Source organism: Taurulus bubalis (assembly GCF_910589615.1).
Source record: "Taurulus bubalis genome assembly, chromosome: 10".
Taxonomy (NCBI): domain Eukaryota; kingdom Metazoa; phylum Chordata; class Actinopteri; order Perciformes; family Cottidae; genus Taurulus; species Taurulus bubalis.
In genome coordinates this window covers 27,376,404-27,400,682 of record NC_136598.1, presented here as the reverse complement: position 1 = coordinate 27,400,682, position 24,279 = coordinate 27,376,404, and the positions used below count along the sequence as shown (strand labels likewise).

Sequence of the window (24,279 nt, the reverse complement as noted above, 5' to 3'; positions counted from 1 at the left end):
ACTGTGTGAAATCAATATATCCACAAACTGCTTTGAATCAGATATAATCCAGTTATTTGAAAGATTTGCGGTTCGTAGGTTGTGTGACTGTTAGATTTATATATTTTTACTGGAGTGAAACGTTTTCTAAGCACAATAAACAATCAGAAAACTCTGACTCTGGATTTATTGAACACATGTTATCTATTCTATTAACAATGCAAAGTATCACAGTGTAGTGACTGTGATTTCATAATTCACCCTTGTTCTTAGTGTGGTTCTATACACTGTTGTTTCAGGCAGTTATTCAAGTAATGTGTTATACACGTAGCTATTACTGTTCCGGGATCGCGGTCCCTTTAAGAGTTTGACTGTGGTTGATGACGTATGTGCCAATGCTTGTTAGGTTAGAGGGCAGCGCCATCTTGTGTTGTTTTTACGACATGTAAAATAAACGAGACACGACTTGTGTTCTCAACTGAAGGAATTGCCTTTTACTTTTAAATGCACGTTCCTCACTGGTGACCCCGACGTTTGTTTGCTCGGCGTATTCGCTAACACGACTCGACCATGGCCGCGAACGCTGTTACCCTCAAACTCCCCGAATTCTGGGAATCGTCAGCGGCGGCGTGGTTTGCCTAGGCGGAAGCGCAGTTCGCGTTGCGGGAGATAACCGCTGATGCAACACGGTACTACTACATTGTGTCGGCCCTCGGTAACTCAACGGCGACCCGGGTGGTGGGTCTCCTTAAACAGCCTCCAGCTACGGAGAAATATGCAGCGCTAAAATCCCACCTGTTAAAGACTTTTGAACTGTCCGGCGCTGAGAGAGGTAGCAGGCTTTTCTCCCTCCAAGGACTGGGTGATAGCAAACCGTCTGAGCTCATGGACCGTACGCTAGATCTCCTGATTGAGCACAGAGCCGACTTTCTTTTCATCCAACTTTTCCTGCGTCAGCTGCCTTCCCAAGTCAGAGCTGCATTGGCCAACACCACAATCACTGACTGTAGAAAACTGGCTGAAGAGGCTGATAAATTTTTCCTGGCGAGCCAAGGGCACTTGGTCATGGCCGCGCGTTTTCCCACGCACGTCGCTCCTGTGACAATGGAGGATTCCACACTTGTCGCAGCAACCTCTTCTCGTCGGCAGCAGTCTTCTTCAGGCTTGTGCTTCTATCACGAGAAGTTTGGACCGAGGGCTCTTAAATGCCGCTCACCGTGCAGTTTCGGCGGGTTGGGAAACGCCAAGGCCGGCGCTCATTAGTGGCCATGAGTGACGGCCGCGTAGGCAGGCTACTTTTCATCCATGACAACATCTCCGGGCGGCGTTTCCTGTGCGACACGGGTGCACAGAGGAGCGTCCTGCCTGCATCCCGTTTGGACATGGTGACCGACAGCCATGGCCCTCCGATGGAAGCGGCTAATGGGACCCCCATCCGCACGTATGGCACAAGGTACATTGATTTGCGCTTTGGAGGGCATCGGTTTGGCTGGGATTTTGTCACGGCAAAAGTCGCCGTTCCCCTCCTTGGCGCTGATTTTTTGTGTGCGCATGGACTGTTGGTGGATGTTAACAACCGCCGTTTGATCGACGCTGTCACGTTCTGCTCTTATACGTGCACACTCAGCGAGGCTGACCCCATACGACTGTCTGGCATGCTCTCCACATCGGATGACTTCCACCGTTTGCTGGCTGGTTTTTCAGCACTCACTCAGCCTACTTTCTCTGCGTCGGCCGTGAAACATGGTGTGGAGCACCATATCGCCACTACTGGTCCACCCGTCTACGCCCGTGCTCGGCGCCTCGACCCGACCAAGCTTGCCGTTGCTAAGGCTGAGTTTTCTAACATGGAACGCCTTGGAATAGTCCGCCGATCCGACAGCCCGTGGGCGTCACCCCTTCACATCGTCCCCAAGCCTGGTGGTGGCTGGCGCCCATGTGGCGACTACCAGCGGCTTAATGAGGCAACGACACCTGACCGATACCCGGTCCCGAACATACAGGATTTTTCAGCACACCTGGCCGGTATGGTGATTTTTTCTAAGGTAGACCTCGTGCGGGGCTATCATCAGGTGCCCATGCATTCACTGGACATTCCGAAAACAGCGGTGATTACGCCGTTTGGTCTTTTTGAGTTCTTAAGGATGCCGTTCGGCCTTAAAAACTCAGCCCAATCTTTTCAACACCTCATGGACTCTGTTTTACGTGACCTGCCTTTTCTTTTTGTGTATTTGGACGACATTCTGGTGGCGAGCACGTCCAAATCTCAGCACCTGTCGCACCTCCGAACGCTTTTCGAGCGGCTCAACCAACATGGCCTGATTGTTAACCCTGCCAAGTGCCAGTTTGGTCTCTCCACCATTGACTTCCTGGGACACAGAGTCACCAAAGACGGTGCAGTAGACACAACCAACTCCAGCTGCATAGCTGTGTTATACTGACCTCGCTGACCTGAACTTTAATAGGCATGAAGAGTAATGGAGAATATCTGCAGAATATAAGGATTTATATTATCAATGTATATGTGGTAGCCTGTGCCGAGATAACTGGGTTGCACAAGGGTCATGACAGCGTCATAGGACAGGCCATGAGTGGAGGGGATGTGGCTTTTGCCGGTGAAAAGTCCACCGTGTAGCTGTTCCTCGAGTCAGCTAAGACGAACAACTTGAATCCCCACTTTGTGTGTTTGTCCTTCGTGTACCAAGTCATCCCTGTTTTAGACTTAGAGGCGACCATTCTCTCATCCACAGCCAGCTCTCTGTGGGGATGGTAAAAGGCCTTACAGGCAGTCTTGATGGTGTCCATCAGGGGTTTCAGTTGGAAGAGTTCGCCATGTGCGTCCGTGCCCCTTTTCCTCTCATTGTGGACGTCCTCATCAGGGTCGCTGAGATGAAGGTTCCAAGATATTGTTGTGTATCTGTCGTGTGGCATGATTTGTGATGGAAACGACAAGAAACGGTGATTCTGTCGCCAGTTTTCCAAAATACTGTCCAGCTTTACAATGGCCATGTACAGAAGCAACCCAATTTACCGTAAAAGTCGGGTTACAAGCCGCTCCTACCTCCGGTCAGCGTCCCGCTGTAGCAAGCTAGGAGCAGCTAGTAGCGGGGAGATAGCTAGCGCTGCTGCTAGCTCCCCGCTCCTGCTGCTACTGTCCGTGTCCTCTCTGCCCGAGTCGGGTGTCGAGCCGGGGCTGATCCTGCTACCTTCGGTGGTTGTCGGGGAGTTAGCGGAGAGCTAGCGGAGAGCTAGCGGAGGGCTAGCGGAAGTTAGCGCGGAACTAGCATGAGCGCTTGTTGGCTACAGCGGGGAGCAAACGGGGACACTGACCGAAGGTAGTAGCGCCGTATAACCCGACTTTTACAGTACTTGTAAAAACACTCAACGTCCATGTCTGCCCATTTTAATGTTTTCCCGTTTGCTCTTTGTTCGGCAGCCTGCTTGTTTGTGTTTTGACACAATGCCTGTACAGTTTCTTCAGGGAAGAACCGGTTGAAGAGGTCGAGGGGTGTCCGTGTGGAGGTGGAGTCGAGCCATGGTGTCCGAGCTGGTTGAAACCTGGACACTGAAGGGAAATCAACAAGTCAGGATTTCGAATGACAAGAACACAGAAAGAGGAAGAACAACGGTGTACCTCTGAGATGTAGTCCAGTAGAAAGTACAATATCTCTAAGATGTACTGCAGGTGAAGTATAAAGTTGCAGACTTTTTAAATACTTAAGTACAGTACCTGGTTCTGGTCCTTCACAATCCTCTTCACAGGATCGAATGGGAACTTAATATCAGCCAGTAAGGGAAAGAGATCTGCTGTCCCTCAGACACGAAGAGTTACTGACTGCTGACCCCTGGTGGTGAAAACATGTCAGTGCACCATTACATTTAGCTGACACTTTATCCAAGCATGTAACATGTTAAAAAAAGGCCCAGAGCACAGTAGTTGGTGCTTCTCCATCAGTAGTACAGCCTGGATTATGTTCTCCACCTCCTCCCAGAGAGGATCACCCAAATATTATACATGTTGAATAATAAACAAACTTTTGATAAACAGTGATATCAAGACTTAAACTGGCCATCACCCTGATGAACAATTAATCAGACTCTTCCATCGCACTATCTGCACTTTTTTTTTGTTGACTACTGTCTTTAATGTCTTTTTTATCTTTTTTATATTGATCTTGTTTACTGTATATTGTGTGTATAAGTACGAAGAGCAAAGTGAAACTGGAGTCAAATTCCATGTATGTGCAAACTTACATTACCATTAAAGCTGATTGGACACACTGGGTTTAACAGTACGCGACAAAAAATAGGGAAACATGAAGTGTGGCAAGTGTGATTATTGTGGGCAAGAGGAAACAATAGAATGTGTATTTTAAACTGTCAGAAATATGAGCATGAAAGAATACAGCTAATCGGAAGCCTCGGCAAGGAAAAAGTACAGTTAGATATAACAGATATTCTGCAAAAGAACTCAAGTAAGTGCTATCAAGTATTTCAAAGTCAAAAGTCAAAGTCAGCTTCAATGTCAATTCTTCCACATGTGCAAACATACAGAAGATCTGAAAGTACATTTCTCTCCTGTCCAACATGTAGTGAATACAGATAATCCATCCATCCATTATCAGCCGCTTATCCGGGGTCGGGTCACGGTGGCAGCAGGTCCAGCAGGCCGACCCAGGCTTCTCTCTCACCCGCAACACTTTCCAGCTCATTCTGGGATCCCGAGGCGTTCCAAGGCCAGCCGAGAGATATAATCCCTCCAGCGTGTCCTGGGTCTTCCCCGGGGTCTCCTACCAGTTAATAATAATAATTAAAGCTGCTCGCAGCTGTGACTGGGCCCTCGCTCAAGCACGCATATATATATATATATATATATATATATATATATATATATATATATATATATATATATATATATATATATATATATATATTTATATACAGGTAAAAGCCAGTAAATTAGAATATTTTGAAAAACTTGATTTATTTCAGTAATTGCATTCAAAAGGTGTAACTTGTACATTATATTTATTCATTGCACACAGACTGATGCATTCAAATGTTTATTTCATTTAATTTTGATGATTTGAAGTGGCAACAAATGAAAATCCAAAATTCCGTGTGTCACAAAATTAGAATATTACTTAAGGCTGATACAAAAAAGGGATTTTTAGAAATGTTGGCCAACTGAAAAGTATGAAAATGAAAAATATGAGCATGTACAATACTCAATACCTGGTTGGAGCTCCTTTTGCCTCAATTACTGCGTTAATGCGGCGTGGCATGGAGTCCATGAGTTTCTGGCACTGCTCAGGTGTTATGAGAGCCCAGGTTGCTCTGATAGTGGCCTTCAACTCTTCTGCGTTTTTGGGTCTGGCATTCTGCATCTTCCTTTTCACAATACCCCACAGATTTTCTATGGGGCTAAGGTCAGGGGAGTTGGCTGGCCAATTTAGAACAGAAATACCATGGTCCGTAAACCAGGCACGGGTAGATTTTGCGCTGTGTGCAGGCGCCAAGTCCTGTTGGAACTTGAAATCTCCATCTCCATAGAGCAGGTCAGCAGCAGGAAGCATGAAGTGCTCTAAAACTTGCTGGTATACGGCTGCGTTGACCCTGGATCTCAGGAAACAGAGTGGACCGACACCAGCAGATGACATGGCACCCCAAACCATCACTGATGGTGGAAACTTTACACTAGACTTCAGGCAACGTGGATCCTGTGCCTCTCCTGTCCTCCTCCAGACTCTGGGAGGCACAGGATCCACGTTGCCTGAAGTCTAGTGTAAAGTTTCCACCATCAGTGATGGTTTGGGGTGCCATGTCATCTGCTGGTGTCGGTCCACTCTGTTTGAGCACACACACACACACACACACACACACACACGTGAGCACTGAGCACACACACACACACACACACACACACACACACACAGGTGAGCGCTGAGCACACACACACACACAGGTGAGCACTGAGCACACACACACACACACACACACACAGGTGAGCACTGAGCACACACACACACACACACACACACACACACACACACACACACACACACACACACACACACACACACAGGTGAGCACTGAGCACACACACACACACACACAGGTGAGCACTGAGCACACACACACACACACACACACACAGGTGAGCACTGAGCACACACACACACACACACACACACAGGTGAGCGCTGAGCACACACACACACACACACACACACACACACACACACACACACACACACACACAGGTGAGCACTGAGCACACACACACACACACACACACACACAGGTGAGCACTGAACACACACACACACACACACACACACACACACACACACACACACACAGGTGAGCACAAAGATGTGTACAGGCTCACTGCTCCACTAATACTGATACAACCTGAAGCTCACATATCTACACTCATTCTGTTTTGTTTGGCAAAAAATAATTAGCTTATTGTTGTGTGTGTGTTTATTTATATATATATATATATAGTAAAGAGAACGTTCTCGTGCGAGACATTTGTGTCAAAAAATGTTGAACTACAGTGGTCATCCTCACCCAATCACATCAGTCAAGACAAAAAGGTAGAAGTCATGGAGGAGGGGCTTACAAGAGCCAACAAGCAGAATTCCAGAGAAGCTTCAATCTGAAGGCGTATGCCGAAACTTTCCTTATCTAAATACAGATACTATTTTGACTTTAACAGGAACCTCTTTTTTCCCCGTGGGAAATCTCCACCCACACTTAGCAGGAAAGGGGCGGAATATACAAAAGGGTTTCTTGGGAAAAGGATAACAGCCCTGGAGGATGTGTCTGAAGAACATTTTGAGGTCAATTCAGATTATAATGGTACTGATTATGAACCATCAGATGAGGAAAGTGATATACCTGTTCCTCCAAGCGAGACATTTGTGTCAAACTATTGTGAAATACAGTGGTCATCCTCACCCAATCACATCAGTCAAGACTGTGTGCCGAAAATATTCTAAAGACAGTGCTAGGCCCCACCAGGATGGCAGTGACTCGTGTCACAGACATCACAGCGAATTACCTATTGTTATTCAAATGTTTATTCTTATTCTTATTTGCACTCTTTGCGCAGGGAAAAGAGGTGCTTGGGATAAACCTACACCATTCAAAATGTCCACACCCATCCGACTCGGCGAAAATACCAATCTGATTGCGGTTTTGTGAAAAAGTCGGAGAAAATGTCTCTATAGTGCGCCCTTTAGGTTGAAAGCCCACGTTTTTGCCAACTATACCCAATTGACCTGCAATTTGACACAAATGTCCGGGTGGAACTGCTCTACAAAAAACAGATTGAGACCCTTAAGCTTCGCCTACTTAGATTTCCCGCCATTTTTAATTTGGTAAAATACACATTCTTTCCTACTCCTCCTAAACGCTGGGTCCATTTCTTACGAAACTTTCTGTGGATCATCATTGGTTCAATGTGATCAAATTATACTTTCCACTTTGTTTATATCTCATTGCGTTTAGAAGTTATTAACCTCTTATGTGTAAGGATCCGTTGAACGGCGTCGAGTCGGAGCATCGCGGAAGTTTGATCCTTCGCCATGAACGAATAAACCGATGTAACTCGACTCCACATGATAAGATCCTTTCCAGATAGCACATCTTTGATGAGACTCCAGGCCTGAAGACATGTGCAGTCTAATTTTTAATTAGAGTCATAGCGCCACCTAATGGCAACAGGTGACCAATTAACCTCTAAGGACAAAATTCAACTAAATTCAACAAAGCAGCCCTTGCAGTACGTTCAACATAGACATACAACATTTGATAGGCATATGTACCACATATAAACTTAAAAATAGCTCTCTTGGGACCATGCTCTAAATCGTACCGGAAGTCGGCCAATTTCATTTTCTTCCTTCATTTCTTTCTATTTCTAGTTCAAACTGCCATAGTTTCCCAGTAGGTGGCACTCTGACTATGAGTTAATATTGGCATGCAGAAGTCTTCCAGCCATGCCTCGCATGTTAACTTTGGAACAGTTTTGACAAAGTACAGTTGAGTTACAACAGCTTGCTGTATGATCAAGAACCATATAAAATAGGCGCCACACCACTTCCACGCCGTTCCATGAAACCTCAAGCTTTTGATCACTTTTAATACATATTTTTATCTGTATATATATTTATATTTACATATATAAAATATACATACATATTTACATGTATGAAATATGTATATACATATATATATATATCAAATATATATATGTATATATATTATGTATATGTATATATACACACACCTAAAGGATTATTTGGAACACCATACTAATACTGTGTTTGACCCCCTTTCGCCTTTAGAACTGCCTTAATTCTACGTGGCATTGATTCAACAAGGTGCTGAAAGCATTCTTTAGAAATGTTGGCCCATATTGATAGGATAGCATCTTGCAGTTGATGGAGATTTGTGGGATGCACATCCAGGGCACGAAGCTCCAGTTCCACCACATCCCAAAGATGCTCTATTGGGTTGAGATCTGGTGACTGTGGGGGTCATTTTAGTACAGTGAACTCATTGTAATGTTCAAGAAACCAATTAGAAATGATTGGAGCTTTGTGACATGGTGCATTATCCTGCTGGAAGTAGCCATCAGAGGATGGGTACATGGTGGCCATAAAGGGATGGACATGGTCAGAAACAATGCTCAGGTAGGCCGTGGCATTTAAACGATGCCCAATTAGCACTAAGGGGCCTAAAGTGTGCCAAGAAAACATCCCCCACACCATTACACCACCACAAGCCTGCACAGTGGTAACAAGGCATGATGGATCCATGTTCTCATTCTGTTTACGCCAAATTCTGACTCTACCATCTGAATGTCTCAACAGAAATCGAGACTCATCAGACCAGGCAACATTTTTCCAGTCTTCAACTGTCCAATTTTGGTGAGCTCTTGCAAATTGTAGCCTCTTGTTCCTATTGGTAGTGGAGATGAGTGGTACCCGGTGGGGTCTTCTGCTGTTGGAGCCCATCCGCCTCAAGTTTATGCGTGTTGTGGCTTCACAAATGCTTTGCTGCAAACCTCGGTTGTAACGAGTGGTTATTTCAGTCAAAGTTGCTCTTCTATCAGCTTGAATCAGTCGGCCCATTCTCCTCTGACCTTTTCCCTTTTCACACCATTCTTTGTAAACCCTAGAAATGGTTGTGCGTGAAAATCCCAGTAACTGAGCAGATTGTGAAATACTCAGACCGGCCCGTCAGGCACCAACAACCATGCCACGCTCAAAATTGCTTAAATCGCCTTTCTTTCCCATTCTGACATTCAGTTTGGAGTTCAGGAGATTGTCTTGACCAGGACCACACCCCTAAATGCATTGAAGCAACTGCCATGTGATTTGTTGATTAGATAATTGCATTAATGAGAAATTGAACAGGTGTTGCTAATAATCCTTTAGGTGAGTGTATATATATGTGTGTGTGTGTATATATATATATATTAAAGAGAACGTTCTCGTGCGAGACATTTGTGTCAAAAAATGTTGAACTACAGTGGTCATCCTCACCCAATACACATCAGTCAAGACAAAAAGGTACAAGTCATGGAGGAGGGGCTTACAAGAGCCAACAAGCAGAATTCCAGAGAAGCTTCAATCTGAATGCTATGACAGCTCACTACGCCACGTGTGCGAGAAATTCAGATACTATTTTGACTTCAACTGTAACCTTTTTTTCCCCGTGGGAAATCTCCACCCACACTTAGCAGGAAAGGGGCGGAATATACAAAAGGGTTTCTTGGGAAAAGGATAACAGCCCTGGAGGATGTGTCTGAAGAACATTTTGAGGTCAATTCAGATTATAATGGTACTGATTATGAACCATCAGATGAGGAAAGTGATATACCTGTTCCTCCAAGTGAGACATTTGCTTCACATATTACAAAAGTACAAAGTACACGGGCATAAAACTAAGTCATTAATAAATACATGGACAAATGCCTGTACTTTTGGGTAAATGGTAACGGTACGCCGTTAACAGGTTACGCTTGTGGGACTCGCCAATTTTGGGCATTTTGCCAGAAGTCTCTGTGAGGTCCTTTCTGTTGCTGTGTCTCTCCCAGCAGAAAACAGATCTCAGCTCAATGTTAAGCATGAATTGTTTCAAATCTACAACCCTGTTTATAAAAGATGTGTACAGGCTCACTGCTCCACTAATACTGATACAACCTGAAGCTCACATATCTACACTCATTCTGTTTTGTTTGGCAAAAAATAATTAGCTTATTGTTTCCCACAATGAGCTATTTAGTAGTAACTAAATATGAGTTATTTTTTGTACAGATATAACTTTATTTTCATTGTTCTAAGTGATTGCAATTTAAAAAAATGTATGTGTGTGTTTATATAAATATATATATATATATATATATATATATATATATATATATATATATATATATATATATATATATATATATATATATATATATATATATATATATATATATATATAGTAAAGAGAACGTTCGCGTGCGAGACATTTGTGTCAAAAAATGTTGAACTACAGTGGTCATCCTCACCCAATCACATCAGTCAAGACAAAAAGGTAGAAGTCATGGAGGAGGGGCTTACAAGAGCCAACAAGCAGAATTCCAGAGAAGCTTCAATCTGAATGCTATGACAGCTCACTACGCCACGTGTGCGAGAAATTCAGATACTATTTTGACTTCAACTGTAACCTTTTTTTCCCCGTGGGAAATCTCCACCCACACTTAGCAGGAAAGGGGCGGAATATACAAGCTGCCACTAACTCTTGCCTGATAATGTTAAAATGTTGCAGGGCGCAGGCAGCGGAAGCAGGAAGTCTCCTCTTTCAGCCAGACGTAAAATTATATTTCTGCGATGTATTATCGCGAAGCTATGAATATTTTAGAAACGTAGAGAGTGTCATACTGCGACCTCGCGGCCCCCGTGGAGGAAGAGTTAAACCTGCTGGCAAACTACGAACGTTACGTTGCTGTTGCTGAAAACTGCTGTAAACTGATTAAACTGATGTTTTTGATCTGCTCTCTTTGGTGTTATACTGTAGCCTCAGCCCTCATTCTTTCATTTGACTTAAGTTACAGATGCTGAAATCCTTCAGCAATTTAGTGGGAAGACGAATGGTTGGCCCAAATCAGGTTGGGAGTAAGTAGTCTTCTATTTGTGGGTTAAAAAGCTATGAAACCTTTGAGCTAGTTGAGTATCTGGAGCGTCACATTTGTGGGTTCATTATATCTCAAAATGGCCAGAAAAAGAGAACTTTCATTTGAAACTCTCCAGTCTGTTGTTCTTCTTAGAAGTGAAGACTATTCCATGCAGGAAATTGCAAAGAAACTGAAAATTTGTCTGGATGACCCCAAACGTTTGAAAGGTAGTGTACGTATATACACACACACAAAGACACACGCACACACACACACACACACACACACACACACACACACACACACACACACACACACACATATATATATATATATATATATATATATATATATATATATATATATATATTTGTACACTTGGGTATTGAGAAAAGAATAAATAAAACCCATCATGATCATAGTTTGTCAACTTCTCGACAAGTGACGCTGTTCGGCGCTGACTCGCCCATCACTCCGTTTTCACCCCTCATGAGTTTGCAGGCCTGATCTTGACAATCTTGTTATTCAGAAAATAACCAGTGTGGAACCACTCAATAAGCAGACATGCAGTGACATGCAGTGACACGCAGTGACACGCAGTGACATGCAGTGACACAATAAATAAGGTCCAGAATCAGATGAGCACCGCACTGACAGATCGCATTGAGAGATCTGCTGTAAGACTCTGGAGGACAGACGAGTCTAAAGGTCCGGAGAGGCAGCCTTGACAACACAGACCACAGAACAGCTTCCATCTCAAGGTGTAGGTAGGAACGTTCCTTTTCTTTCCTCATGGTACGACAGTTGATGATCCAAATACTACACTTGTAGTAATGTAAACAGGATAAGCTTGGACGAAGTTAAGTGTTAGAACATTTGAGTTTAGAAAAATGATCGAAAGCTTTTGTAAATATATTATTTGCAAATTTAAAACGTTTAGCGAAAAATACATAGACAGTGTCATTAATGTCTTTTTACAGAGAATTGGAGCGTTCACCCTGCAACTTAGAGATCTAAATGTGTTTCTTTTTCTCGACAGTTTCCACAGACTGACCATGCCTGACTACAAGCTAGAGGTCACAACAGGGAAGAGGCCCTTTGCAGGAACATGGGACCACATATACGTCACCATGGTTGGAACTGAAGGGCAGAGTGAGAAAACAGAGTTGAACGACTTTGGCGTTGACTTTAAAAGAGGGACAGTAAGTTGAATCCTGTTGAACATCCTTAAATTAGGTCTGGGACAATGTAATGGCTTTAGTTTGTGTATTCATATATGCTGGGATAGTATGTGTCTTCTGACTAATTGAAGAAACACGTTCATATAATTAATACACTTTATGTTACTTTATGTCACTTTATGGAATTTTTTCAGTCTCAATGTAATACTAATACCTTTATATAACCTACATAAGTAAATGAGACCATCAGCGAGAAAATAGACTATTTCTATATAATGTATTAACTATAGTTGGAAAAACAGTAAATAAATTCATGTTATGTATCAAGTACATTGACTCACTTAACGCCACAAACCAACTTCCTCAATACCAAGAAGGAATTGTATTCAAGTGGAAACTCATATCTCATAGGGATGGACTTCATGAATGCCTTAACACAAGCCCTGTAAAGAAAGACGTCCAGTTATGAATGCATTATAAATAATAAAAGGGTGAATACCCTGTAAACTGTTTGATTTGGCTTGCAATATATATATTTACTCAAATGTAGATTTTTAAGAGCTAAAGCATTCAAAAACATCTTTCTTTGTAAAATCCTCCGATATGTTTCAAGTGCTTTGATCAGTGTGTTGTTGGTCATTGTCACATCTGAAAAGCTCTGATTGAACAATCCCAGTGAACTCTTACATGCCATGACGACATCTTTGTCTGGCACACGCACACCTCAGCTTCACGAAGCTTCAGCCCACCGCTGCTTCTCTTTCTTTCCACTGGACTCGTCCACTCTGCCCTTCCTAAGGAGAACTGCATTGACTTTGACATTGTGTGATGTTACAAAGACGACCGCGCATTCACACACAATACATTTTTAGTTGATCTTTACAGGCTAACGTTTAAAATCATACACTGAAAAGACAATCTAAGGGCATTTCATCTTCATGGTGCTACGGTCACATGATGCATTTAAATGAAGTGTGTCAGTCAAGCTCATTGCTATCAACATCTACCTACATGATAATCTAGATTTCTACATGTTTTAATATCAAAACAAATATTTAAGAAGACTGTCTGGTCTGTGCAGACATTTGTACTCCTTAGATACTTACACAAGTCGAGGTATATTACTGTATATTTACAACACTCTAACAGTCATGTTGAACTGTATTATATTGTAATTGTTTGCTTACATTTACATTAATCTTTGTTTCAAGACAGAAACTTACACCCTGAGCACCAGTCTGTCTCTGGGGAAACCTCTGCTGATCAGGGTGGAGAAAAAAGCTGCGTGGTTTGTCCCACGTACTGAGTGGTACCTCACCAAAATGGTGGTGACGCCTCCTGAAGGTGAAGCCATTCTTTTCCCCAGTAACAGATGGATCTCCAGAGGAGAGGTGCTGGAGCTGAGAGGAGGGAGAGGTCAGTTTCAAGTTCCCCAAATAGTTGATGACGGATCATAAATATTGAGATTCATAGATACAACTTATTTTCACACGTTTGTTTTGTTGACAGTTTGTCTTTGTTGTCTTTTAAAGTTGTATTGATGTTGTGTTCCCTTCATGCCTCAGCCTTGAAGGGTTTTGAGGAGGAGTATCCCCTGATGATTAAACTCCGTGAAGAAGAGCTGAAATATAAAAAGAGCTTTTTCAAGTAAGTGTGTATGTGTGCAGGACAGTATGTACCAGGAGCTGCTATGTCTCAGAAGTTCATCTGGAGACATTCATACTTGCCTTTTGGTCCCTTTGTTTTATTTTTCAGATGGAGCACCTTGGCTGAAGGACTACCCCACAAGATCGCTTTCACTGGTGTGTGGCAGCTCCCAGCTGAAATTCGCTTCTCCATATCCAAAGTTACCGAAGTAGTGGAAGAGAAAATGCATACGTAGGTCGACAAGGAGATCGGGCTTAATTATAGTCATATTTTCTATGTTTTTAGGCAAAACTTAAATTTGAAACATTATTATCAGTATGCTGTTTAATCATGTATTATGTAAACTTTTTCTTTTGTCTAACTTCAGTGAATTTGAAAAGCTCAAGACCCATTTTGGATCAGATGAAAAATGGAAAAGCTTTGAATACATGAAAGAAGTCTTGCAGAGGGAAAAGACCAAAATATCAGGTAGATGTTTTTCCCCATTATCCACATCTGCAGCGCAACTCACAACAATAATGTCATTAACATTTCATAACAACATTTGCAGATTCTATCATCAGTTCAACGCAACAACAGTTCTTTCTACATGTATGAAGGCACTTTAGGAAAAGCTGATTTACTGCAACTTAACTTGATTAAGTGGACTCGGCACTAATATCTCTACTTCATCTATGATTTACTTTTTTTTTCAAAACGGAAAACCTCCTTAGAAGCAACACTTCTAAGGAGAAAGGTGCACTCAGCAGAGTGTAGATATTGGCCAGGTGTGTCTATATAACCCATAATTGCCTCCCAGGTATTATATTCCATATCCTATTTCCAATTCTTCCAGAGTACGTTACAGAGCACTGGAAGGAAGATTCCTTTTTTGGATACCAGTTTCTGAACGGATCCAATCCCAATGTGATCAAGGGCTGCTCAAAGCTTCCCCCAAACTTTCCAGTCACAGAGGAAATGGTGAAGCCGTCCCTGGAAGAGGGAAGCTCTCTGCAGGAGGAAATGAAGGTATGAAAGAAGAAGAGGGGCTTTAGTTTGGAGATAATCTCTGCTGTGGGAGACGGTTTTGTGTGGTCATCATCACACTGTCGTATTGCCTCGATTTATCTGTGAAACCTATTGATGTTTTAAAGACTTCTTTCCTGTCTTTCATCCCCTACAGAAAGGCAATATATTCCTCTATGACCAGAAGAGGATGGATGGAATAACCCCGAGAGAACGTGATGGAAAACTTCTCCACGTGACTGCTGGTCTCTGTTTGCTCTACTTGAACCCAGACAACAAACTGATGCCCATTGCCATTCAGGTCTAGTCACATGATCATATGACATTCCACAGTACATTACTATGTTTTCAAAAGTCCAGTTGCCATATTTTAACCTACACAAACTAAACATGTTTTCATGAAATTCCAGTTGCATCAACAACCTTCTGAGCAGAACCCCATCTTTCTGCCCAGTGACCTGGAGACTGACTGGCTGCTTGCCAAGATGTTTATTAAAAATGCGGATTCCATGGATCATGAAGCAGTCCAACACCTCATGAAAACTCACTTTCTGGCAGAGGTCTATAATGTTGCTGCTTTCCGCAGCTTCGCTTCGATTCATCCCATCTATAAGGTATGATTGCTTTTTTAATCTATTGCATTGATCTGAACTGATTTCTCTAATTGTGTGTGTTGTATGTCGTTACTAGAGAGACAATAAAGGTTGACCGGGTCAAACACAAAGACTTTATATCTTAACTCATTTTGCATGTTGATCTCAGAATCACATAACATTACAATTTCAAAAATATAATTTTTATTGAATGATTCCCAGATAATATATGAACAAATAAGTATTACCAGAAAGTAGTTAAGAGGAAAAAAAAGATGGATGGAATTGTATGCACATGCGTGTAGAGGCCCAGCACAAGACTCACGTCTGAGTCTTGTGAGTCTTACAATGTCCTCATTTGTAATGTGCATCCTATACTGTTTTATAAATGAGACCTCAGAACAATTTCCAGTACAAGCGGGGAGCGAGGAAATATTGAAAAGGAAACTTGGGACGTCCCCAAAGTGACTTGTCAATTCCCTCTCCGCCTCGTCCTTGTTTCCTGTTGGATTGTGCTGTTAATATGAAGCTACATGTATCGAAGAAAGTCTGCCCGAGGAAGCATGAAAACATTTCTCACTTTTCAGTGCTAATGTTGCGTTTATGATGTTATGTCCGTCCTCTTTTTTTCACCACATCTACTGTATTTGGGATGTTGCCCTTCTGACATTTAGTCATTCAGTATATGAAGAACATTTGCATATCACTCTCCAGATGTTTTGCAGGGATCCTTGCCCTCCACCATTTTTTTTCTAGACACATTGAAAGGCTCCTTTCCATAGTAAACCAGTTATGTACGTGTTTGTTCTAGTAAACAAAGGTCCTAATAGTGCAGGCCAAAGATTTATTTCATTGATCTTTACAAAGAATGTGGTTTTATTTCCCATCGATCGTGACCCCCCTGTGAGCGTTACCTTTTTATTCAGTATTACATTGTCCAGCTTTTGAAGTGACAGTTCACTTGTTAGAGATCAAGAACTTTGCATCAGGGTTTACTCTTGTACACGAAAAAAAGGACTTGAAGAAAGCCTGTTTTCAGTTGTGTTGGCTTCTGGATTCATTTGGTAATCAACACAAACACCATGTGCTGCCTGTTGTTTGGTCAAATACGCATCTAAACATCGACATTCTTCCCTTTGTCTGTACAGCTGCTGATTCCACACTTCCGGTACACTCTGTACATAAACACTGGAGGCCGCCCGGTTCTTTTTGGACCTACCGGGGCTTTGAGCACAGTATGGCTCTGTAAAATATATATACACATATATACATATTACTGAATATTGAAACTACTCCAATTCAATTGCACTATGTTTTTTTACAAAAAGAAATGTGTTTGATTGTACATTTTTGTGCATTAATGATTTATTAGAGTTCACTTGGACATGACGGACTGACGGAGCTCATGAGAAGGGCTCTCTCTGAAATGACCTACAGCTCCCTCTGTCTGCCGGAGGACATCACTGCACGAAGAATGGACTCCATGCCCAACTTCTACTACAGAGATGATGGCCTGAAGCTGTGGAAAATCATCAACAGGTTTTCTTTCAATACATATTTCAACTCTCCACACCAATTTATTCTACAAGCAACAGATTAGTCTTTCTGTCTCATTCACATATACACAATGTAAATGTATTTATTTTGTGTTCACTAGCTTTGTGCAGTCAGTAGTGGAGTACTACTATCGCTCAGACAGTGAAGTGCACAAAGACACTGAGCTGCAGGACTGGATCAGTGAGATATTCACACATGGCTTCCTGGGAAACAAAGCCTCAGGTATTTAACAGTAATCCTTTAGTCTTGCAATGAAGATAATGATCGGCAATGAGCAACTGATAGTAATTGTGCTACCAACAGGGATTCCAGACGGCTTTCGTACCGTCGAGGAGGTGATCAAATTCATCACCATGGTGATCTTCACAGTGACGGTTCAACACGCTGCAGTAAACAATGGGCAGGTAATGAGTTGGGACATTGGAATATGCATTGATGTTTGATCACGTATGATTTTGTTTTAACACTTCAGATGTATGAACATTTAGCAGGTCTGCAATCTGCTTTTTATTTATTCCAGTTTTCATTTGACTGAGCATTACAATGGTGCAAAGGTTGAATTCCCAGTGTAGATTTACATAATATGCTTGTAACACGATCCTGCAACTTCCTCGGGTCCCCCCCCCCCCCCCAGCACCAATGAGACAGCACACGTGGGATTGCGTAGGTAACTGTTTTATTGTCACATGCCTCTCTCGCAGACTGTGCCTCTCATGGCTTATGTAGGCAAGACCCACAACCTGCTCCAGCTAAGGCCACTTAGGTCTCATCCCGACACCTGTTCCCTGAGTCGCTTCTCCCCTCCCCCCTCTCCAGCTACGCTAACCACGCCCCTGCCACCACATACCTCCACCGCCCGTCTTAGGCCGGGGCCTCATCCGGCCTAACCTACTCCCCCTCCCCCCCGTGAGAGCGGGAGAGGAAGTCAGCCACAACCATCTGCGTCCCCGGCCTATGGATCACCTTGAAATTAAAAGGCTGTAAAGCCAGATACCACTGAGTAATCCGGGCGTTGGTATCTTTCATGCGGTGTAGCCACTGGAGTGGGGCGTGGTCCGACCAGAGGGTGAAAGAGCGCCCCAGGAGGTAGTAGCGCAGGGAGTCGACCGCCCACCGGATGGCCAGGCACTCCTTCTCCACCGTACTGTACCTGGCCTCCCTCTCGGATAGCTTCCGGCTGATGTAGAGGACCGGGCGGTCAACCCCCTCTACCTGCTGGGACAAAACGGCCCCCAGCCCTCTGTTCGACGCATCAGTCTGCAGAGTAAAGGGAAGAGAGAAGTTAGGTGTGTGAAGGAGCGGCTCCCCACAGAGAGCCTTTTTTACCTCCTCAAACGCCAACTGGCACCGCTTCGTCCACTGGACCGGATCTGAGGCACCTTTCCGGGTCAGGTCAGTCAAGGGGCTGGTCAGGTCTGCGAAGTTCGGGATGAAGCGCCTGTAATAACCCGCCAGCCCCAGAAACTGCCTCACCTCTTTTTTAGTCTTGGGCCGCGGGCAGGCCGCGATTGCAGGGGTCTTGTCCACCTGAGGGCGCACATGCCCGCCGCCCAAGTGGTACCCCAGATACCGTACCTCCCTCCGTCCAACTGCACACTTCCCCGGGTTGGCGGTGAGCCCGGCCTGCCTCAGGGACTCCAGCACCGTGCCCACCCGCTGCACATGCTCCGCCCAGGTGGTGCTGTGGATGATCACATCATCCAAGTAGGCGGCCGCATATGCAGCGTGCGGACGCAGCACCCGGTCCATAAGGCGCTGAAAGGTGGCCGGGGCACCGAACAACCCGAAGGGAAGCGTGGTGAATTGGTATAAACCAAACGGAGTGGAGAAAGCCGTTTTTTCCTTGGACTCTGGCGACAGAGGAATCTGCCAGTAGCCCTTGGTCAAATCCAGTGTCGTAAAGAAACGCGCAGTGCCCAGTCGGTCCAGGAGCTCGTCGACCCGGGGCATTGGGTACGCATCAAAACGTGACACATCATTCACCCTGCGATAGTCCACGCAGAACCGTATAGACCCATCCTTCTTGACAACAAGAACAATGGGGCTAGACCAGGCACTGTTGGACTCTTCTATTACCCCCATCTCCAGCATGGCAGCCAATTCCCTCTGAACCACTTTTCGTTTGTGTTCAGGCAACCTGTATGGTCGTAACCGCACCGTCACGCCCGGAGGAGTCTCAATCTGGTGCGAGATGAGGTTTGTGCGTCCTGGCAGAAGAGAGAACATGTCAGCAAACTGATCTTGCAACTGGGCAATGTCTGTTCTCTGGGTCCCGGAGAGATGGTCTTCACAAAGGAGCGAGACCGGATTGGTGGATTTTGAGACTTCAGGCCCCAGCTCCTCTCTCAGAAACCGCAGACACCAGAGAGACAGACTCCGCCTCTCTCCATGCTTTCAGGAGGTTGAGGTGGTAGATCTGTGTAGCTCCGCCCCTGTCAGAACGCACCACCTCATAGTCAACCTCCCCCACTCTCCGTGTGACCACAAAGGGCCCTTGCCACTTGGCGAGGAGTTTAGAGCTGGACGTAGGAAGCAATACAAGTACCTTTTCTCCCGGTGTGAATTGTCTCAGCCTGGCTCCTCTGTCGTACAGCCGTTTTTGACGCTCCTGGGCCTGGAGCAAATTCTCACGTGACATCTGACCCAGTGTGTGGAGTTTTGATCGCAGGTCCAGGACGTATTGAATTTCATTCTTACTGGTGCTCGGACCTTCCTCCCAGTTTTCCTTAATCAGGTCGAGCACCCCCCCGTGGGGTCCTGCCGAACAGCAGTTCAAAGGGAGAAAATCCCGTGGAGGCCTGAGGAACCTCCCGCACTGCAAACAACAGAGAATCAAGCCATTTATCCCAATTACGTTCATCGTCACTAATAAATTTACGGATCATGGACTTCAAAGTCTTATTCAGACGCTCCACCAGACTGTCGGTCTGTGGGTGGTAAACACTGGTCCGAATAGATTTAACGCCCAGCAACCCGTAAAGTTCTCTCAGTGTACGTGACATGAACGAGGTGCCCTGGTCAGTCAGAATCTCTTTCGGGATTCCGACTCGGGAGATGACCTGAAACAGCGCCTGCGCAACACTTTTTGCAGAAATGTTGCGCAACGGCACTGCCTCCGGATATCGTGTTGCGTAATCCACTAGGACTAACACAAAGCGATATCCGCGTGCGCTCCGGTGAAATGGCCCGATGAGGTCCATGGCTATTCGCTCGAACGGCACCTCCATTAATGGCAGAGGGTGCAAAGGCGCCCTCGGAATGGCCGGTTGATTTACCAATTGACATTCCGGGCAGGACGCACACCAACGGCGCACATCCGCCCGGATGCCCGGCCAATAAAATTGGGTCATTATCCGGTCCAGTGTCTTTTCGTATCCCATGTGACCAGCCATCGGGTTATAATGAGCCGCCTGGAAAATCATTTCCCGGCGGCTCTTCGGCACCAGCAACTGGGTGTTTTCCTGCCCGGTCTGAGTGTCACGACTCACTCTGTACAGCCTGTCCCTAATCAATGAAAAGTGCGGATATGACTGCGCTGCGTCAGTGCGCACGAGCTGACCATCATTGTGCTCTTTCAAGGGGCCCCACGTTGGGCGCCACTGTAACACGATCCTGCTACTTCCTTGGGTTCCCCCCCCCCAGCACCAATGAGACAGCACACGTGGGATTGCGTAGGTAACTGTTTTATTGTCACATGCCTCTCTCGCAGACTGTGCCTCTCATGGCTTATGTAGGCAAGACCCACAACCTGCTCCAGCTGAGGCCACTTAGGTCTCATCCCGACACCTGTTCCCTGAGTCGCTTCTCCCCTCCCCCCTCTCCAGCTACGCTAACCACGCCCCTGCCACCACAATGCTCTGCAATGTTTGACATTAAAATAATGAATTGAATTTGTTTTCCATCAAAGTTGTTACATATTGAAATGTCTTTCTTAATTCAGTTCGACTACTACTCCTGGGCACCAAATGTCTCACTCCTGCTGTGCAAACCTCCTCCAACCACTAAGGGGCAGTCCAGCATGGAGACCATTTTGGAGACGCTCCCAAATGTTGGCGAGTCAGTCAGCTTTACATCACTGGTTACCTTACTTTCAGATACGTACTCTGACGTGGTAGGTTTGGTGATGACGCACACTCATTATAACACGTCCGCATTTTAAAAGTGATTTTTTTTTAAAGCATGTACCAAACACAATACTGTGTTAATCTGATTCAATGTTTCGTTCTGGCAGGTTCCCATGGGTTCATACCCCCATGAACGGTTCGATGAGCATGCTGTAAAGCAGATGATGAAGGAATTTCAAGCAGACTTGTCCAACCTCAGTCAAGCAATTTCAAAAAGAAACATGCAGCTCGACATACCCTACAGCTACCTGGACCCTTCTCAGATCGAGAACAGCATTGCTATTTAACTCAAGCCATTTGTATCTCTCTGCATGAGGCAACAATATCAATACCCTTTTAGCACCTGTCTTGCATGCTGGGTTGTGGGTTAAACTCTGGGAGACTATACTCTAGGTTGTATCATGTTAAGTCGGCCAACAATGGGGTACCTGTATCTTTGTGTGAATTATGTTTTACAAAGACATATGTTGAGGAATTAATTAAATGAGCAGTTTAGGGAGCAAATGTTTATGTTTTCTCCAAAAATGGTTGCAGCAAATTGCGTACTATAATATATGTTATTACCGAGCTGTAACGTAAAGTACAACATGTTTCAGTTTTTGTTTTGTTTAATACAGCTCTTGCGTTTCACCTTTTACGTATAACTGGCTTTTATAGGGTGTTACTTCTAAACAATATCTTAACGGTGAATGTGGGTTCATGGGAAGCATATGGGATGCATAGGGTCTTTGTGATTTGTATTCATTATACTTATATTGATGTGTAAGCTAATAAAAATAGTTTGAAAAAAATGGTAAAAGTCAACATAACTTGAGCTAGAGTAAAAATGTATGTAACTCGAAAAGTGAACTCATTAGAATGCAGATCTCCCCAAGGTGTGCCTACAAATACCACTGCTGTAATGTTTGACTGAATAAACACAAACCACTAAACCGTGTCTATTAAATTGATTTTGTATAGCCCAGAATAAATCACAGAGTTAGTAATGTGCATTAATGGGACATGAATGCATACAGAAAGAGAGGAGCTCAGTGTATCCTAAGATGTCCCCCAGCAGTCTAGGCCTATAGCAGCATATCTAGGGGCTGGACACAGGCAAACCTGAGCCAGCCCTAACTATAAGCCTGAAACAGTCCTAACTATAAGCGCTGTCAAAGAGGAAAAGTCTTAAGTCTACTCTTAAATGAGCTGACTGTGTCTGCCCCCTGGACTGAAAGTGGAAGCTGGTTCCGCAGAAGAGCTTGATAACTGAAGGCTCTGCTCCATCCTACTTTTTAAGACTCTAAGAACCACAAGTAACCCTGCATTCAGTGAGCGCAGCTCTCTAGTGGGGTAATATGGTACTATGAGATCTCTAGTGGGGTAATATGGTATAAGATCTCTAATTGGGTAATATGGTACTATAAACTCTCCAGTGGGGTAATATGGTACTATAAGCTCCTTAAAATGGTGCCTCGTCAATTAAGGCTTTGTAGGTGAGGAGAAGGATTTCAAATTGTTTTATACAGGGAGCCAGTGCAGAGCAGCTAATACAGGAGTAATATGATCTCTTTTCTTCATTTGTGTTAATACATGTGCTGCAGCATTCTGGATCAACTGGAGAAATTTAAGAGATTTATTAGAGCATTGTGATAATAAGGAATTACAGTAATCTAGTCTAGAAGTAACACGTTTTTTATTATTGTCTATACATGTACTTTAACGCAGATCTATTTTTCTCAAATGTTTTATCTTAAAATTACAATTTAAGAAGACTGTTGAGTGTTAGTAAACGTATGTACTCTTTAGAAGCTTGCCTATATTATGTTCTACTCAGACTATATGACAGAATAACATATTCCAGAAGAAATCCAAAATACAAGTATGAACCTGGAAATGAGCATAACATGTCTCATTTGAACACTTCTTTCCTCTGTATAATGGTGAACCCCTGCATGTGACTTCTGGTCTCTGTTTGCTTATATCAACAAACCTCAGGAAAACTCACTTTCTGGCAGAGGTCTATATTGTTGCCGCTTTCAATAAAGTTGCTTTTATTTTTACCATGAAATGCTATGTTACCTGTTCTTGTTTTTGTCAATGTGACAGGTTCCCTTGGGTATACAGGTAAAAGCCAGTGAATTAGAATATTTTGAAAAACTTGATTTATTTCAGTAATTGCATTCAAAAGGTGTAACAGAGTGGACCGACACCAGCAGATGACATGGCACCCCAAACCATCACTGATGGTGGAAACTTTACACTAGACTTCAGGCAACGTGGATCCTGTGCCTCCCAGAGTCTGGAGGAGGACAGGAGAGGCACAGGATCCACGTTGCCTGAAGTCTAGTGTAAAGTTTCCCCCATCAGTGATGGTTTGGGGTGCCATGTCATCTGCCGGTGTCGGTCCACTCTGTTTCCTGAGATCCAGGGTCAACGCAGCCGTATACCAGCAAGTTTTAGAGCACTTCATGCTTCCTGCTGCTGACCTGCTCTATGGAGATGGAGATTTCAAGTTCCAACAGGACTTGGCGCCTGCACACAGCGCAAAATCTACCCGTGCCTGGTTTACGGACCATGGTATTTCTGTTCTAAATTGGCCAGCCAACTCCCCTGACCTTAGCCCCATAGAAAATCTGTGGGGTATTGTGAAAAGGAAGATGCAGAATGCCAGACCCAAAAACGCAGAAGAGTTGAAGGCCACTATCAGAGCAACCTGGGCTCTCATAACACCTGAGCAGTGCCAGAAACTCATGGACTCCATGCCACGCCGCATTAACGCAGTAATTGAGGCAAAAGGAGCTCCAACCAGGTATTGAGTATTGTACATGCTCATATTTTTCATTTTCATACTTTTCAGTTGGCCAACATTTCTAAAAATCCCTTTTTTGTATCAGCCTTAAGTAATATTCTAATTTTGTGACACACGGAATTTTGGATTTTCATTTGTTGCCACTTCAAATCATCAAAATTAAATGAAATAAACATTTGAATGCATCAGTCTGTGTGCAATGAATAAATATAATGTACAAGTT

General features: G+C 44.0%; 1 protein-coding gene across 1 annotated transcript; it reads left to right on the top strand.

Annotated features, from left to right (window-relative positions):
- Positions 1–1,184: 1,184 nt before the first annotated feature.
- LOC306742557 (polyunsaturated fatty acid lipoxygenase ALOX15B-like) lies at positions 1,185–21,552 on the top strand (the record flags this gene model as incomplete). The annotated part of the gene is made up of 17 exons (XM_079224947.1): positions 1,185–1,432; positions 1,607–2,373; positions 2,685–2,748; positions 12,198–12,360; positions 13,551–13,755; positions 13,905–13,986; positions 14,095–14,217; positions 14,354–14,454; positions 14,822–14,994; positions 15,149–15,292; positions 15,402–15,605; positions 16,733–16,819; positions 16,957–17,123; positions 17,242–17,363; positions 17,445–17,545; positions 21,082–21,252; positions 21,373–21,552. 17 exons carry the CDS (start codon positions 1,185–1,187, stop codon positions 21,550–21,552), a joined length of 3,102 nt encoding a protein of 1,033 aa, XP_079081073.1.
- Positions 21,553–24,279: the final 2,727 nt, after the last annotated feature.